Source organism: Mytilinidion resinicola, assembly GCF_010093595.1.
Source record: "Mytilinidion resinicola strain CBS 304.34 unplaced genomic scaffold BDZ99scaffold_2, whole genome shotgun sequence".
Classification (NCBI taxonomy): Eukaryota; Fungi; Ascomycota; class Dothideomycetes; order Mytilinidiales; family Mytilinidiaceae; genus Mytilinidion; species Mytilinidion resinicola.
Window position 1 is genome coordinate 1,993,413 of NW_022985438.1, and position 15,235 is coordinate 2,008,647.

The following is a 15,235-nucleotide window of genomic DNA, read 5'->3' on the forward strand; positions in this document are numbered from 1 at the left end:
ACGTCCATTCATCCTTCTCTACCTACACCACCGTCAAGCTCCGCCAGTCGCGGCAACCCCCACAACCACTGAACCACGATGCTCTCCTCCACGGTGCGCGCTCGCGCACCCTACCTCTTCGTCCGGCCTTTCCTTCGCGCGTACAGTACCGGCGAGGTCCCCTCCAACGACCCTTCCCCGAAGGCCCCGAAGCCGAACGTCTCGGCCACCAACGCCCTCCCCACGTCCTCTGAAGGGGGCTTCGACAAAGTTTTGCAGGAGAGTGTAGAGACTGCGGAGGAGCTCCGTGTGTTACAGGCGCCAAATCGCCAGGCTCCCAACAACAAGGGGATCTGGAGCCGGAGTCAACAGCCGAGGGCGGTAGCTATGACGGGGCCGAGATTCGAGCAGACTATCATGGAGGATCAGGTATGCAATTATATTTGCCAATATTGATTTGGTGGATTCCAATTGGTGCAATTGGCCCAGGGAAGCGGACATTTGTGAAGAGAGCTAATCTGAACCTTGTTAATAGCCACGCCCTTACGCTGCCATTGAACTTATCCATAAGCAACCTGTCCGCTGGACTAAGGAGAGGGTTGTTTCGTGTGATGGTGGCGGAGGACCACTAGGACATCCCAAGATCTTCATCAACACCGACAAGCCGCAGATCTGCTGGTGCACTTATTGCGGACTGCCTTTTGTAAGTACTCAATTGGCACGATATTCAGCTTCGTATCAATCTTATGAACTAAGAGTAATTTGGTACTCTCGTATCTGCTATATTCTAATATATTCCAGGCTCATGAGCACCACCGCGCCCATCTGGAGTCCCTCCCTTCAACATCATACCCATTGAAGCCAACTGGTGACCCAGCCGAAGTGGAAGAGTCGCAGCGTATCACAGACGAGCCATTAGGCCAGCGATGAGAGCTTGAAGTTGGCATTCAGACTCATGTATATATGTAGAATCGTATTTTGATAGCGAGTTTGCAACCTCCTTCAATTGAACCCGCAACGTGACACTGAACTTAGAACTAAGATATTCGTACACAAGGCCACCTAAGTATCATCATCAGAAGAGGGGCCTTAAAACTAGGCATATAAAGATTTACTTCGAAGCTCTAACTAACGCTCCAAAACTCGCTTAATAACCCATCCCGCATGACGTCTACCTATCGCAAGCTCTCCGAAACAAATCACCCAATGCCCCTCTCAGCCACCAACACCTTCTTCTTCCTTCTCCTCTTCGTCTTCTCCTTCTTTCCAGGCCCGTTCATCCGTGTCCTCCAATCACCCTTTACATCCACCCCCAAAACCCCCGCCTACCCCACCAGCACCTGCGCGTGTTGCGCCTGTAACAACCCTCCTCCCGCCACCAAACTATTAACTTCACCATCCTCACTACTCACAAAACCTACATCCGCCACCATGTCTTGGTTTCAGAAAACTATCACCCTCCCCTCCAAATCGCGCGGCTCCTACCTCATCACCTCCGACATCGTGAAAGAGCTGCCCGAGCTGCAGAACTACAAAGTCGGCATCCTGAATCTGTTCATCCAGCACACAAGCTGCGCTCTGAGTCTAAATGAGAACTGGGACTCGGATGTCAGGGCGGATATGAGTGATACGTTGGATCGGATTGTGCCTGAGGATAAGGGAGGCAGGGAGGGGTTGTATAGGCATGATGCAGAGGGGAGCGATGATATGCCAGTGAGTTTAGGGATACTTTTTTGGGGAGCATGGGTGTAGACTGTTCCTGGGAGATCCTTTGAGGCAATATGACAGGATTCAGGCTGACGGAGTTTCACACAGGCACACGTCAAAAGCGCACTCATAGGCGCAAGCGTCTCGATTCCAATCAGCAATGGCAAGCTGGCTACGGGCACATGGCAGGGGATCTGGTACTTGGAGTTCAGGGCATCGAGGCACTCGCGGAAGGTGGTGGCCACTATACAGGGAGAGAAGTCGTGAGCGGATCGGGGACCTGAGATACATAACTTGCTTGTTTGGGAAACTCTTCACAGAGACACATTAGGGATCAGGTATTGCTTTGTTGCATTGAGATTGTCTGACTCTCTATCTTCGGGTCTGGTCGAAAATGTGAATTATAATACATTTATTTCAACATCGAATGAATCGACCTCACGCTTCGAGTAACAAATTTAGGGTACAGAATATACACCAGGCCAGCAGATTTGTTTAACCAACTGACACTAGAGAGGCCGGCGCTTCTAACAGTCCGAGACCATAACAACACTACCGGAGGTGGAAGTGAGGAAAACCGGGTATAAAACTGGGTTCAGACTGGTTGGACTTTTCAGAGTCTCCAGAGTCCAAATGTTCGCTCTCCTGTTTGTGAGATTTTGTAGCAATAAGGCGAGGTCTTGGAGGTCTTAGAGAGGGAGTCAACCCTATTTTTCGAGGGCGCTTCCGCTTAGGTTTACGAAGCGACTTATCGACCTCGTTCGCTCCAACTTTCGCTGGCAGAGAAGAACGAAGCGAGGGGCCGTCAATCATCTTGCCTTTCAGCTCTTCGAGAAGTTGCTCAAGTCGAGATATTCTCACCCGAAGAGCCTCCTGCTGGTCTCTTTCACGGTTTGAAATACGCCGTATCAATCCTGGAGGATGTTTGGGGCGTTGGAGCTCCTTACGGCGTTCGAGTTCTTGCAGTTCCTGGACCCACAGCGCGATTTGACTAGAGCTGACTTGCTTAGACTCTGAATCCACTTTATTTGAAGCAGACTCTGTCAATGATTGCATGCGGTGCTTAATTGACCATGCTGTTTGCACTGGATGTGTATCTCGAGACAGCTTTCTCAGTGATGTCTGCAACGCTCTGTCGAACTTTCCTTCGGCCACAAACAGTTTGCGTGCAATCCCTTTGGAAGGGATTGTAAAAGATGGATAGTTTGAGAAGATGTCTCTAAGAGTGTTTTCGTTAGGTGACTGAGTGATAAGATCTCGAACTGCTTGCTCTGTGAATTCCGAACTCTCAATTGCGAGGGAAAAGAGAGGCGTTGCGTCATTTCGTATTTTCAAGTATGCGCGATATTTTTCGGATTGAAGGCCTTCCAAGATCGGGTAGAGATTCATCTTGAGATGTAGGATATCGCGGCTCAGCTCCGTTCCAGGTCGGATCCGTGCCCTAGCTTGACGCAAACCCGGAAACGGACACTTTGCTAGGACTTCGTAGAGTCGTGAGAGATCTTCGTATACCCGTTCAAAAGGTTCGTACCACTCTGCGAACCGAGCCCGGTTTTCAACTAGGGCCAGCCTATGTGTGTCCAGTTCAAGGCTTTCCGGTGTTGCGGTTTCGAGTTTTCGTCTCGCTGATTCTAGCGTTTTCGCCAGAGTTTTAAGACGCTGGTCTCGTTTAGGATTTGTAGCGCCTTCCGTGGGATCGAAGGTCTGCCAGTTCATCCGGGGTTTCGGTGAGACCGGACTTTTGCTGGACTTCGGTGCTCTTCGCACTTGTTGTTTGAAGGTTGCATTTGTAGCTAAGCCGCCGCGAAAGGGTAAAATCCTCATGTTTGTGCTGTTGCTGATACCCCATTTAAGCACTTGTGGTCGTCCCCCTCTTGCTTAGGAAGTGCATTACTGTTGTTACAGTTGACCAGGTTTCCAGACTATTCTAAAAAAAAAAAAGCTTGCGCGAATTTGACTGATGAAGGCGGAAATGGTGCCTGTGGCGAATTGAATGAAACCACCACTAGTATTAGAGATTGCGGCTGAGTTGTTGAATTTCAAAGACAGCGAGGAGTCGATGGAGGCAAAGGGTGAGAAGACGTTTAGTTGGATGTTTTGATATTGCCAAGCCACTAAAGTAGCTTGTGGCTGGGGCCGTTACAGGGGTACCTGAGTAATTCATCCAATTCATGACCACCGTTCTTCATCTCCATTTTCCCTTTCAACTTCGAGTATTCAGACCGCCATAATGCCGCTCAGCCACTTTGTCATATCTGTAATTGGGTCCCTAAATGTCGACCTCGTTACTCGGACAGCCCGGATTCCCACTGCTGGCGAGACGCTCACCGCGGAATCATTCGACACTGGATTTGGCGGAAAAGGCGCCAACCAGGCAGTGGGTTCTGTACTTGTCGAGTCTGCCTGGGCCTACTAACGTTAGAAAAGGTAGCATGTGCTAGAGTATCTCGAACACAGTCGCAGGCCCGCAATGGCGAGTCCACTGATGTAGAAGTCCGCATGGTCGGCGCAGTTGGTGATGACCAATTTGCGGACGATTTCCTGAAAAGTCTGCAAGCGGGTGGAGTAGAAACGTCTAAAGTGCAGAAGTTGCCGAACCAGAAGACTGGAGTGGCCGTCATTCTTGTTGAGAGCCAGACTGGAGAGAATAGGATTTTGTTGTCTCCTGGAGCCAACTACAATGTACCGGTTGTAGACCTTCTCCAACGTGACACCACAGTTGCCCTGTTCCAGTTGGAAGTTCCTATCGAAGTGGTAGGTTCTCGTGCATTTACAACTGGATAATGAACCCAGACATGTTTGTAAATACATGCCTAACAAAAGGTAGGCTCTTCTCAACATGAAAGCCGCGAGGGAACGAGATATCGTGGTTATTTTGAATCCAGCTCCCGCAATCCCTCTCCCAGAAGACGCCTACAAAGGTCTTGACCACTTGATCGTGAACGAGACCGAGGCCTCTATTCTATCCGGAATCGAAAACCCAACATCATGGAACGATGTCACCTCAGTATTCATCAATAGAGGTGTTCAGAACGTAATAATTACCCTAGGTGCTGAGGTTAGTTTTCCTCTCGACTATCTATCAGCCCGTTGCTGAAAATATCAGGGGGTATACTACCAAACAGCTGCCCGCCATGCCAAATCCGAACCGGCTAAAGTCTTACCAGCTCGAAAGGTCAAGGTAGTAGACACCACTGCTGCTGGTGACACATTCGTAGGGGCGTATGCTGTCTCGGTTGCTCGTAGCAATTCAAGGACTGTAGACGCGTCCTTTGATATTGACGCAGCCATCGAATATGCAAACCGAGCCGCCTCGGAGACGGTACAAAAAGTGGGCGCTCAGTCTGCGATACCGTGGGTGGATGAGGTGCCTTCGAGCTGAGAAAGTTCTACCAAACTGTCCCTCCTCTTATCGACGATTGCGTATACCAGCTATGTCGAAGCTTGGCAAGAAACCCTTCACGAGGAAGCGAAGCCAGACAGGGGTTCAAGAGAAGTGAACTGGTATATCAACACACTAGAATCTAGCCACAATCGAAGCTAGCGATACCTCAAACGGTAAACATTCGCAATGCCGTTCAATTCCTTTCTAGATTTCTCAAGTGACCTTTAGAGTCTATCCCATCCGCTAATTCAAGCCTCACACATCCTCTAAAACGTATGCCTAAACCTCTCCTCCTGACTAACATACCCCTCACTATCCGCCTTCCCATTAACTACCCTAAAATGCCACGTCATGACCCCAACCAGCACGACCAACAACCCCTGCGTCGCCACCGCACACCACACGCCCGTCCGATAACTCGGATACTCCTTCTGCATGAACGTCGTGCTCGCATAGATCCCGCCAATCGCCGCAAACACAAACTGGATCCCGCTCGCCATGCTCCGCCGGCTATCCGACCGCACATTGTTGCTCTGAAACGCGATAATTGTCGGCAGATTCGCATTGCACCCGGACACCCCAGGAACACGCCGAAGTACCGCACCCCGTTGTTCGTGCAGTACGCCGTCAGCAGCAGGCCCGTCAGCGTGATGACGGCGTTCAGCACCATCCACGGCATCCGCAGCCGCGTGCGGTCCGCGATCCACGCATTGCCGACGGTCCAGAGGATGGAGACCAGGTACGGTGGCGCGCAGAGGAGGAACACGATGGCGGTGGTGTAGCCCATGGTCTTGAGGATTGTCTGGATGAAGTAGGCGAAAGCGTAGATGGGCGCCGAGGAGGTCATGAACATGAAGCCGTATACCTATAGCTGCTAGGCGCCGAGGTAGTGCCGAAATTTCGGCCAGGTCAGCTTGTCGGGCTTGGAGCCGCCGCGGTCGCGGTCGACGCGGTTGAGGACGGTGAGGAGCTCGGCCGTGGTGAAGGCGCGGCGGTCGTTGGAGGCGAGGAGGACGTCGGGGAAGCCGACCACGAGGAAGTAGCCGACGAGGGAGAAGCCGATTGTTGCGACGCCTTCGATGCTGAGGGGGGGGGTGTTAGGGGGTTTGGTGAGGTGGAAAGGGGAAGGGGCCGTACATGAAGATCCAGCGCCAGCCTACGATGCCATACGAGCCATCTAGCTTGACGAGAGCGAAGGCTAAGATATTGCCAAAGGCGGAGACGAATAGGTTGATCAGGTACCAGAGCGCCATGCTAATCCCCATATCAGTACCTTCATCTAATTCTCAGAATGATGAACACCATTCACCGCTGCTGAATCTCATACCGCTGATACCACGTCGACAGCAAAAACATACAACACGGCAGAAACCCAGCCTCAAAGATCCCAATCAGAATCCTACACACCACAATCACTCTCCAATCGTTCGCGAATCCCATTCCTAGCATGACAGCCCCCCAGCTGAACGCCAGCGCATTCAGCTGGATCTTCGGTCCAATCGGCCGCAATGTTAGGGTGGACGGCAGCTCGAACAGGAAATAAGTCACGAAGAAGACGAGCAGCGCGATCGAGTAGCGGTTCCCGACGTCGAAGTGCAGGTCCTCGTTCATGCCGGCCACGCGCGCGTTTGAGAGGTTGACGCGGTCAAGCCCGGCGATGGAGTAGAGGCCGCCGAGGATGGGAATGAGACGCCAGTCGACTTTGCGGCTGGTTAAGGTTAGCTATACGCTATATTCGTTTGAGAATGGTAGAGGAGCTGTTTTCGTTGCTCACATGGCACGTGCTTCCTCCTTCTTTTGCTCATCTGAGAGGTCATCTTCAGCGATGTGGCCCGGGGGGGGTTTCTCTACGACGAGCTCCTCGTCGACGACGTTGATGATTTGGACGTCTGGTTTCTCGAAGAGGGAGGACCGGGCTGTCGCGGGCAGCGGGGAGTCGTGGGACATATTTGGGTCCTTGAAGGTAATAAAAGTTTCCAAAAGATAGATGTTGACAGGGCTAGGAAGACTGACTACCACAATCTCGCTAAGGGCATAAGAAATACGAACCGACGATATTCTATAACGTGAGGGAATCCCCAGATATTTAGTACACATCTACCCCAGCTCTCCACCGCTGCGGGGCATCTTATCCTGAACCGATTCACCAGATCTTGCAAGCGATGAGGTACATAGTAGGTTCTTCTTCAAGAGGTTGTTGTCATGAAGATCCTCAAAAGTAACCTGGTTTGCATGGTCAGCTGTGAGTAGTCTCCGATATCAGTCTTGGCCTCTTCATTTTCTCCATACCATAAGTCTTGGCCAATGACTTAAGTGCGTTATTAGCACGCCACACAAGCCACTTTTGAGACACGAAGGCTCAATGGAAAGTCAGGCTGTTGCCGACAGCCGTTGGTGACACGTTGAGGCAGATAAGTATAGCCGGCTCAGTGGCATCGAACGCACGACCGATGCCGGACGCGGTAGTTGGCGATGGAGTAGAGATGCAGAGGATTAGCATGACTGGTGGTAACAAAAAACATGATCCGTGAAGTGCATCCGTGTATTTGTTGCTTATACCACGACCCAACCGCATTCCATCGTCTCAATACTCCAACACAATCCCAACATAACATCAAAACACGCACGATACCAAAAGCTAGCAACGCCCAAAAAACAGCAGATAGACAATAGGGGAAAGGGGTAATCGATAGGCAAGGAAAGTGAACAAGCAATCGCAAGAAACCAGCCAAGCAGAAAGCCGACATTAAGGAAACGACAGGAAAGGGGGAATCAGGCCCAGCAAACTCCTGAATAGACCCCAGCGCCCAGATCAGACGCCTAAAAGCAAGTCATTACCCATTGTGAAGAGTGTGTAAGTAAGAGAGGTATGAGTTTCGTTGCTCTAATCTCCGACTTAAGGTTTTTTTCTTCCGAGGTATAGTATGATCGTCTCAGCTTTCGTGGACTCCTTATAGCTTCGCATCCGAAGTCTCCAATGCCATAGCAGTGATGACCGTGTTCCAACTCAGCCCACCTTCCCGAGAAAGGGACCGCCTATTCATGGTGACATGAAGGAAGGCCGGTGTTTCTCGGTGGGGACAACCAAGTCGAGAAGGCCAAGAAAAGAACGGCATCGGACAAGGGACCAGAAGGTAAGCGGAGTAAGTGGTGGTTGGGACGACACATTGTCTAACGGAGATGGAGGACCAAACGACGGCAATGAAGAAAAACGAGGACTCTACGTGGTGGGGCTGTTATAGTTCCTCATCGGTCTCATCAGGCAGTGAGACGAGGACAGCAACTTCCTCCAGGGTTTGAGCCTCAACGGGGACAGGAGCTTTCACAACAGGCCCGGCGGTCTCGTCAACATAGATTGGGATCTCCTTCTCTTGCTCGACTTGCACCGGCACCTCAACCTCAGTCTCGACTGGAAGCTGAGCTTCAATTAGTGTCTCAACCGGAGCCTCAACCAGAGCCTCAACCTCAACTAGAACCTCAGCTTCAACTGGAGCTTCAACCTCGACAGGCTTTTCCTCCCCAACTAGTTCCTCCTCCCTAAGCGGTGATGGCGACGTAAGGGCAGCAAAGTCGAACTCCTTGGAAAGACCAGACGGCTTCTCAATAGCAGCATCCACCGTCACGAACGACGACTCATCGCACCCAGGCCCGTAGTAGTCTTTAGCAGGCAAGTCGGAAAGCGGCGAGCGGTCCTGGTCCATAGCATCCTGGACAAGGGGACGGCGAAGCTTAGGTAGCTTGACTTCATGGATAGCGCCCACACCCTCCAACCCAGTCATCTCGGTAGCAACATCGTCGACATTGGCCTCTGCATCTATGGAAGTGGAAGCGAAGACGAAGTCCGGTGGCGGAATGTTTTCCTTGCCCCTTTCAGCACCTTCTCTTGCCTTCCTCATTTCTCCGTCGTCGTCAGAGGAGATGTCCAGCGTGCATGCGGAATGCTCCATCAGGTTTGTGGCCTCTTCCTCAGGGGTGTCTTCGTGGATATCGAAGAACCAGGTCTTTGGCATAGCTTCCTCTAGAGTTGGCATGGCGGCAACGGCTGGCTTAGGAGTGTAGGTAGGAATAGTGCCGCTAAGGGCAGCATCGATTGAGAACGGAAGACCAGAGTTGCCATTGGCCATGGAAGGCGAGAAAGCGGGTGGGTCGATGCGACGGAATTGGGATGAAGATGCACGACGCTTTGAAAGGAGGCCGACACGCTTGTGCTTTGGGGAACCACGGGAGGAGCCAATCGGGGTTGAGGATGCAGTGGAAGGTGAGGATAGAGCTTTGCGGACAGAGGGCAGGGTTGGTGTTATTATTTTGCGAGGGGAGGGCAATGTGGTAGGGCTCGTGCGGGCAGACTGGGTGGTAGTGATGAACTGGGAGGGTTTGGCGAGGCCATCGGTGGTCTTGGAGCGCTTGGTGGGTGAATTGAAGATGGAGGGTTCGATATTCTCCGAATCATTATCGGAATCGAAGACGGAGGGGCTGTAGCGGCGTTTAGTGGCTGTTGAATGGGTGGGCTTCTGGGAGGGTGAAAATGATGCTGGGATAGCTATGGATTTCATGTTAACGAACAGATACATGGGATTTACGCGTCTCATATGCGAGACGAGTAGTGGGCGAACATACCATTTTGGCGGTTCTTGATATTGGAGAGCGATTGGAGCCTAGGGCTGTCGAGGGCAGCGAAAGGCTGACGCGTGGGAACGTGAGTAGTCATAGTGGCGGTTGTAGACTGTATCCAAACGAAAGACTGAGAGTAATTGCAAGTCTATCAAAGACTGGTTTCTAGGATTGAATAGTCTAGCCGGCCAATTGAGTTGGTGGTGTATTGGTAGAGAAGCAAGAATGGTGTCGAGTACGAGGCTGTTGAATAACGCGATATAAAATGGCTGTGGAGACGCGAACAGAAGTAATTCGACGTTGCCAGAAGTGCAGGATGCGAGTATCAAGGCAGGTGAGGGTATACAAGACGTGAGCAGAGCGGAGAGGGACGAGGGCAGAGGTCTTGGGGGAGAGCAAGCCTGGGGAGGGAAAGGGAGGGACGAGAGGGGCGCGCCGAGGGTATATCGGGGTGGCAGCCCTCGGGACGGGAAGCAGGCTCTGCAGCGCAGACGGGGTGCAGAAGCGTAGGACTAAGACGGGTCGGGCGCACAGGGAAGGGAGTGGTGAACGCGTTCGTGTGGTGTTGGCGATTTGAGGTGCAGCTCGCGCGTCGGTGAAGCCAAAGCGCTGCACGCAATCACCGCGAGACACGGTAAACGCGCCGTCGAGAGCGTCAATCCGGTTTCTCTGCCTGCTTCTCAGCCTCAGGCCCGCCCAGCCGGCGTGCCCTTTAGATCAATGCACCGCCAGCCGCGGGGGGCAATTGGCTGGGCTGCGCGGAGCCCTCCTTCACCCGCATCTGCTCCCTGCGCTTCTAGCAAGGTTGCGCGCATCACGACGCGACTCTGCGAACGCCCGCCCGACGTGATGACTGGGCTGCTCGGAGACACCACGGCGCAGCCAAGCCGAGCGCTTCCTCGCGTGCAGACGGGGCGCTGCACGGTCAAGTGCTGCCGTCCGACGCAGCCAGGCAGTTTGAGTGAATGTAGGGGCCGGGCGAGCCGAGAGCGCACGACAGCCACCCGTCGTGCACCTGTTTATGCCTGGCTATGCCGTAGTTTCATTAAGAGGGACTGTCTTGCTCCTGCTCTCTCGTCATGGCGCCCCATCACGCGTGGGCTCTTTTACACTCTTCGCATGGCTCGCAGCCGCTGCTGTTTCAAACCGCCAGTGTTTGGCCCAGCGCTGCTTGACGCACCAAACGTAGACGTCGGCGCACCACATGAGTCCAGCTGTTGAATTTAACGGCATGCGCCTCGCTCAGGTTTCTAGTAATACGATGTATGCATGGCCTGGCACCTGCATCGTCTTGTACATACATACAATGTCCCTCAAGCAGCTCCACGAAGCGCCCCCAATGCAAATCATGCAACCCTATCTCCATGTCCTCATACCATGTGTCATGCACTTCCCGCCTGTGCCTAGCTGCTGAGCCAGCATCCACTATCAGAAGCAGGCAATTCGTCCTCTCAGCCTACCACCTCAGCCCACTACGAGAGCCCAACGTCATCCAGTCCCTCACAGCTTTGCCTCAATCTCCTCAAAGTCGCTGAGATCCTGCACCGGTCGGGCACCCTTGCTGACCTCCAGCCCAGCCTTCCACGCATGCACATCGCGAATCACTACTGGTGTGGTTCCGTTGCCCAGCTTCACGTGCGTCTCACCATCTGCCTCCACCACCTCCTTCTGGCTCTCTGTCTCTGCCAGGGCAGCCGCCAGCGCTGCCTTGCCCTGCTCCACCACCTTGGTCACAACGTCCGCCTCCAGCTTCAGCTCCCCAAGGTAGGAGGATAGCGCTTCGACTAGGTCATCTTGCTTGGCGGGTTTCTCCACTGCTTGGAAGTGTGTCTGTAGATCATCGTCCTTGACGGCCACTTTATTGGCTGTGAGCAACTCGCTGACGAGTTTGACCATTTGTTCGTTCTTCTCTGCAGCCGGCGATGACTGCGCCAGCATGTGAACAGCTAGTTTGGCACGCGTTGGTGACGTAGGCGAGATGAACTGGTCAAAGAACTCAATAATGTCTTTCTTGGTGAGGGGTGTAAGATGCTCCACATCACGATCGGCTAGTCAAAGATTAGTATATTATCGATATCAGAAGTTTTTGAGCACATACCAGACTCAAAATCGTAGCATTCGCTCAGAACATGATTCCAGAACCTGTTCGTCTCCTGTGACAGGTTCTTCAGCTTCTCCAGCCGCTTATTGATAATGCTCCTCTTATGCCCTTCAAAGTCTTCGTCCTTCATGTCGTGCAGCATCTGCCCGAACTGAGTCAAGAAAGCGTCTATCCGGCCCTCCAAATAGTCGGGGCTCTTCTCACTCTGGATTAAGATACGGTATCCAGCCCACATGTTCAAGATCGTCGGCCCGCTGAACACAACATAGCCAAGTTGCTCTTTCGTCCGTAGCTGGTCAAATGCTGGCTCGTCCGCCATCTGGGCCATAAGAAGAAGCTTTGCCTTCCGCTGCCGGTTCAAAGGATCGCCAATATAAAGCATGTATTCGATGCAATGATTGACGTTCGCCGGATCTCTGAGGTCTCGCTCGTAGACGAAATTACAGCCCGGCGGCAAAAGTAGCGAGCGTCGAATACGCCATTGAGAGGATGGCAGTTTCTTTGGCTTCAAGATGGACTCGACCATGTCAGTCAGTTTCAGAGCATCCTCCTTGTAGATGTTTCCATGTGCGAGCAACTCAATGTGCACCTGGGCGAGGAGTTGAGGGAAGAAGGCGCGGACGTCAGCCGCAGTGACGCTGTGCAGCTCCGCAAGCAATTGCTCGTTGATCCAGCCCTTCTCGGTTGTAAGCCACCTACTAAAGACTCCGACCTGGTGGTACGGCTGCTGGTACTCCCAGTTTCGGAAGCTACGCGCCAGTCGTTCTTTTATTATATTGAAACGGTCCTCGCTAACCTCCAAGTCTCGCATTGAGACCAGAACTTTCTCGAGAAGAACCGCCATCTTATCGTTGTAGCCGCTGACGCTAACATCGAGGCCAGGAGCGTGTGCAGCGACTGAGTAATTGAGACCAGATATCTCAGCGTCGTAAGAGTACTCCACTAAGGCATCGTATACTAGTTCTCGGTAGAGATGTGACACAACTGTATTGAGGGGTGTCAGGCTAACGAGTGGTGATCGCAAAATAATGAGTACGCTAGCTTTAGGGACCCAGAACTGGTCATCTTTCTTGAACCAGGTCCGGACGTTCTCATCATTTCGGATGAGCTTCGGCGTCTTCAGCGGCTCCTCAACTTCCTTCTTCTCCACCTCGAGTCGATTTGGGATGAACTCGTTCTTGTGCGGGAGATGGAGCTCGGCCGGGCGGCCGTTAGTCGGGCTCGCAACTACCTCCTTGATTTCGGCTAGAAAATCCTCTGGTATCTTCTCATACTTGTATTCGGTTCCATACCACTTCTCTTTCTGGTCCCAATCGCCCGGGAAGTCTTGGCTGATCAGAGTCAACCGGAAATTATCCGGCCGCAAGTACGTAGCTGCCTTGTTGATCGCCTCAGCATTGAACTTTCGAATCAGACTGGGTCCGCTTAAGAGAAGCTCTCTGGGGTACGGTCTCTGCATGATTCCACTGAGCAAGCTTGTGGTCCTGCTCGCAGGGCTCTTCTGTTTGTACTTGAAGTCGACCTCGCTCATGCGCTTCATCTCATCCACGATCCATTCCTGAGGCGGCGATTCGCGCATCATTGCAATATATTGGAATATCGTCTTCGTGACTTCCTTGTAGTGCTTGAGACCCTCCTCAGTGAGTTTGACCCTGACAACAAAGATTGCAGATCCCGGGCATAGAGGCTGTGCTCCTGCTGACAGTCCATTGGCCCATCCCTTTGCTTTGATATAAGCTAGAATGCTACCTGGACCTTCGTGGCCAATGAGATGTGAGAAGTAACGTCCTGGCTGAGACTCGTAAAGCTCCTCTTCATCTTGGTATAGAAAGTCTAATTCCAAATTCCGCATCTCGAAGACAGGCTTTGCGAATATTTGCATTCCCAACTCTTTCTCCGTGTACGGAGCAACATCGTCCCATCGTAGTCGAGGTAAATTCTTGTTAGGTACCGCAGAAAACAGCTCCTCGACCCAATTTTCGAGATCGTCCAGACTCTCACGGCCAAGAACAACCAACTTCATCCGATTCGCCGAATAATGTGTATGGTAGAACTTCATGAACTCATTCCGAATCTTCACCCCGCGTGCGAGTGGTTCATCATGCAGAGTCTTGTAGCTACCTGTCGAGAAGTGGTTGTACGGATGTTTGGGGTTTGAAAGTGACTTGTTAAGCTGATGTAATCTCCATGTATCATTTTGTAGATTCTTCTTGTTCTCCGAGTCGACAGCCTTGAGCTCCCTATCCAAAGTTTCCTCAAGAAACAACGGAGCTACAAAGAACTGTGCAAACCGATCGAGAGCTCCATACAATGGTGACTCCGCTTTCAAAGCCGTCAGGTCTTCTGGAGTGTCAGAGGTAGACGTGGCATTGCTACTCGAGGTTTTCGATGACGCTCCTACTTCGAAGTAGTAATTCGTCGAGGTAGCCGCAGTATAGGCATTTGAGTGTCCGGAGTGTGAGGTGAGGTATTGGTTATATGCATTCTCCTTAGGATACTGCGAGTGGGAATAATTAGCATGCTTTGAAATACTGCACAATGAATGTAATAATCTCGATAGCCCAATGAACCAGCCAGACTGCTCCTCTTCCAGCTCAACTCACTTTCTCAGTGCCCATGAATAATAGATGCTCCACGGCGTGGGCAATACCCGGCATGTCCTCCGCATCGCTAAAGCTTCCCACGTTCACGTCCAACGCACCGCTGACTTTATCCGTGTCGGGATCATGTATGAGCAGGGCCTCGAGATGGTTCGCTAGCCTAATCACTCTGTACGACCGATCATCCAAGGTCGGCCTCTCTAGGTTCTCGGTGAGTCGTTCGGGCTGAGCAGTTCGATTGTTGATAGGCTCAGCCATGGTGACTGGGGGGGTCAGGGTGTAGGGACGGAGGATGGTCACCGAGTGGCTCTTATGTCGCAAGGCTGCTGGAGCCTGGAGAGGGTGTGGACGTGTCTGGGGGCAAAGTAGTGGCGCGGTGGCGGTGAGACAAGGAGTGTTCAAGGCAAAGGCGAAGAACAAGCGTGAGGCTGAGGCTGAGGCTGAGGCTGAAGAAGACTTGATCGAAGGCTGGAGTTGGTGTCTGAGGCTGCCACGGGCTACCCAGACATGCTCCAGGGACCGACTACCACGAGAGACGAGCATCCACCGGAAGAGACAGCGGGGCTGGATATAGCAATCACAGCGAATGTCGAGCCGACGAGGGAGGAAGGTGTTTCAGAGAAAGGCAGCAGGAAGTATTATGGAAACGTGTTCCTTGGGAGAGAAATAATTTGAGCGATGGAGAGGAGGGTCGAATATGGGGACATCAAGGTAGAGGGATGATGCGGGCCTCATGCGCTAGAATCGGTGTGATACAATATGTAATTCCCCGACCCGCTATTCCCACCTATTCACTAGCTAGTCTCTCTCAAGCATCTCCTCGCCACCCTTTCTACAAGTGGTTACTATTCA

The 15,235-nt window shown here is 52.3% G+C and overlaps 7 protein-coding genes across 7 annotated transcripts; 3 read left to right on the plus strand and 4 right to left on the minus strand.

The window, feature by feature from the left end:
* Positions 1–9: 9 nt before the first annotated feature.
* On the plus strand, positions 10–909 carry BDZ99DRAFT_566155 (putative NADH-ubiquinone oxidoreductase; the record flags this gene model as incomplete). Its single annotated transcript, XM_033727554.1, has 3 exons — positions 10–408; positions 515–682; positions 781–909. Exons 1-3 carry the CDS (start codon positions 79–81, stop codon positions 907–909), a joined length of 627 nt encoding a protein of 208 aa, XP_033583277.1. The 5' UTR covers positions 10–78.
* A 501-nt stretch (positions 910–1,410) lies between these two features.
* Positions 1,411–1,953, plus strand: BDZ99DRAFT_376468 (UPF0047 domain protein; the record flags this gene model as incomplete). The annotated part of the gene is made up of 2 exons (XM_033715025.1): positions 1,411–1,692; positions 1,795–1,953. The coding sequence occupies 2 exons, from the start codon at positions 1,411–1,413 to the stop codon at positions 1,951–1,953; spliced, it is 441 nt and encodes a 146-aa protein (XP_033583278.1).
* Positions 1,954–2,096: 143 nt separating this feature from the next.
* On the minus strand, positions 2,097–3,721 carry BDZ99DRAFT_133386 (uncharacterized protein). Its single transcript, XM_033712630.1, has one exon. It carries the CDS (start codon positions 3,508–3,510, stop codon positions 2,239–2,241), a length of 1,272 nt encoding a protein of 423 aa, XP_033583279.1. The 5' UTR covers positions 3,511–3,721; the 3' UTR covers positions 2,097–2,238.
* Positions 3,722–3,867: 146 nt separating this feature from the next.
* Positions 3,868–5,337, plus strand: BDZ99DRAFT_458188 (ribokinase-like protein). The gene is made up of 4 exons (XM_033718859.1): positions 3,868–4,063; positions 4,114–4,440; positions 4,514–4,744; positions 4,793–5,337. The coding sequence occupies exons 1-4, from the start codon at positions 3,917–3,919 to the stop codon at positions 5,066–5,068; spliced, it is 981 nt and encodes a 326-aa protein (XP_033583280.1). The 5' UTR covers positions 3,868–3,916; the 3' UTR covers positions 5,069–5,337.
* BDZ99DRAFT_505786 (MFS general substrate transporter) lies at positions 5,338–7,018 on the minus strand (the record flags this gene model as incomplete). The annotated part of the gene is made up of 6 exons (XM_033724126.1): positions 5,338–5,604; positions 5,676–5,936; positions 6,021–6,153; positions 6,209–6,325; positions 6,381–6,779; positions 6,846–7,018. 6 exons carry the CDS (start codon positions 7,016–7,018, stop codon positions 5,338–5,340), a joined length of 1,350 nt encoding a protein of 449 aa, XP_033583281.1.
* A 1,289-nt stretch (positions 7,019–8,307) lies between these two features.
* On the minus strand, positions 8,308–9,779 carry BDZ99DRAFT_471556 (uncharacterized protein; the record flags this gene model as incomplete). The annotated part of the gene is made up of 2 exons (XM_033721732.1): positions 8,308–9,611; positions 9,689–9,779. 2 exons carry the CDS (start codon positions 9,777–9,779, stop codon positions 8,308–8,310), a joined length of 1,395 nt encoding a protein of 464 aa, XP_033583282.1.
* A 1,112-nt stretch (positions 9,780–10,891) lies between these two features.
* On the minus strand, positions 10,892–15,087 carry BDZ99DRAFT_458191 (LuxS/MPP-like metallohydrolase). The gene is made up of 3 exons (XM_033718860.1): positions 14,387–15,087; positions 11,781–14,280; positions 10,892–11,730 (listed from the first exon to the last, which is right to left on the minus strand). The coding sequence occupies exons 1-3, from the start codon at positions 14,639–14,641 to the stop codon at positions 11,183–11,185; spliced, it is 3,303 nt and encodes a 1,100-aa protein (XP_033583283.1). The 5' UTR covers positions 14,642–15,087; the 3' UTR covers positions 10,892–11,182.
* Positions 15,088–15,235: the final 148 nt, after the last annotated feature.

Bases quoted from the DNA above. Each gene is read 5' to 3' on its own strand.
- BDZ99DRAFT_458191 (XM_033718860.1), bottom strand. From the start codon at position 14,641: ATGGCTGAGCCTATCAACAATCGAACTGCTCAGCCCGAACGACTCACC. The intron at 14,281-14,386 runs GTGAGTTGAGCT...TCCCACTCGCAG, and splicing joins TATTCATGGGCACTGAGAAA to TATCCTAAGGAGAATGCATA. The intron at 11,731-11,780 runs GTATGTGCTCAA...ATCTTTGACTAG, and splicing joins ATGCTACGATTTTGAGTCTG to CCGATCGTGATGTGGAGCAT.
- BDZ99DRAFT_133386 (XM_033712630.1), bottom strand. From the start codon at position 3,510: ATGAGGATTTTACCCTTTCGCGGCGGCTTAGCTACAAATGCAACCTTC.
- BDZ99DRAFT_458188 (XM_033718859.1), top strand. From the start codon at position 3,917: ATGCCGCTCAGCCACTTTGTCATATCTGTAATTGGGTCCCTAAATGTC. The intron at 4,441-4,513 runs GTAGGTTCTCGT...AACAAAAGGTAG, and splicing joins TGGAAGTTCCTATCGAAGTG to GCTCTTCTCAACATGAAAGC. The intron at 4,745-4,792 runs GTTAGTTTTCCT...TGAAAATATCAG, and splicing joins TAATTACCCTAGGTGCTGAG to GGGGTATACTACCAAACAGC.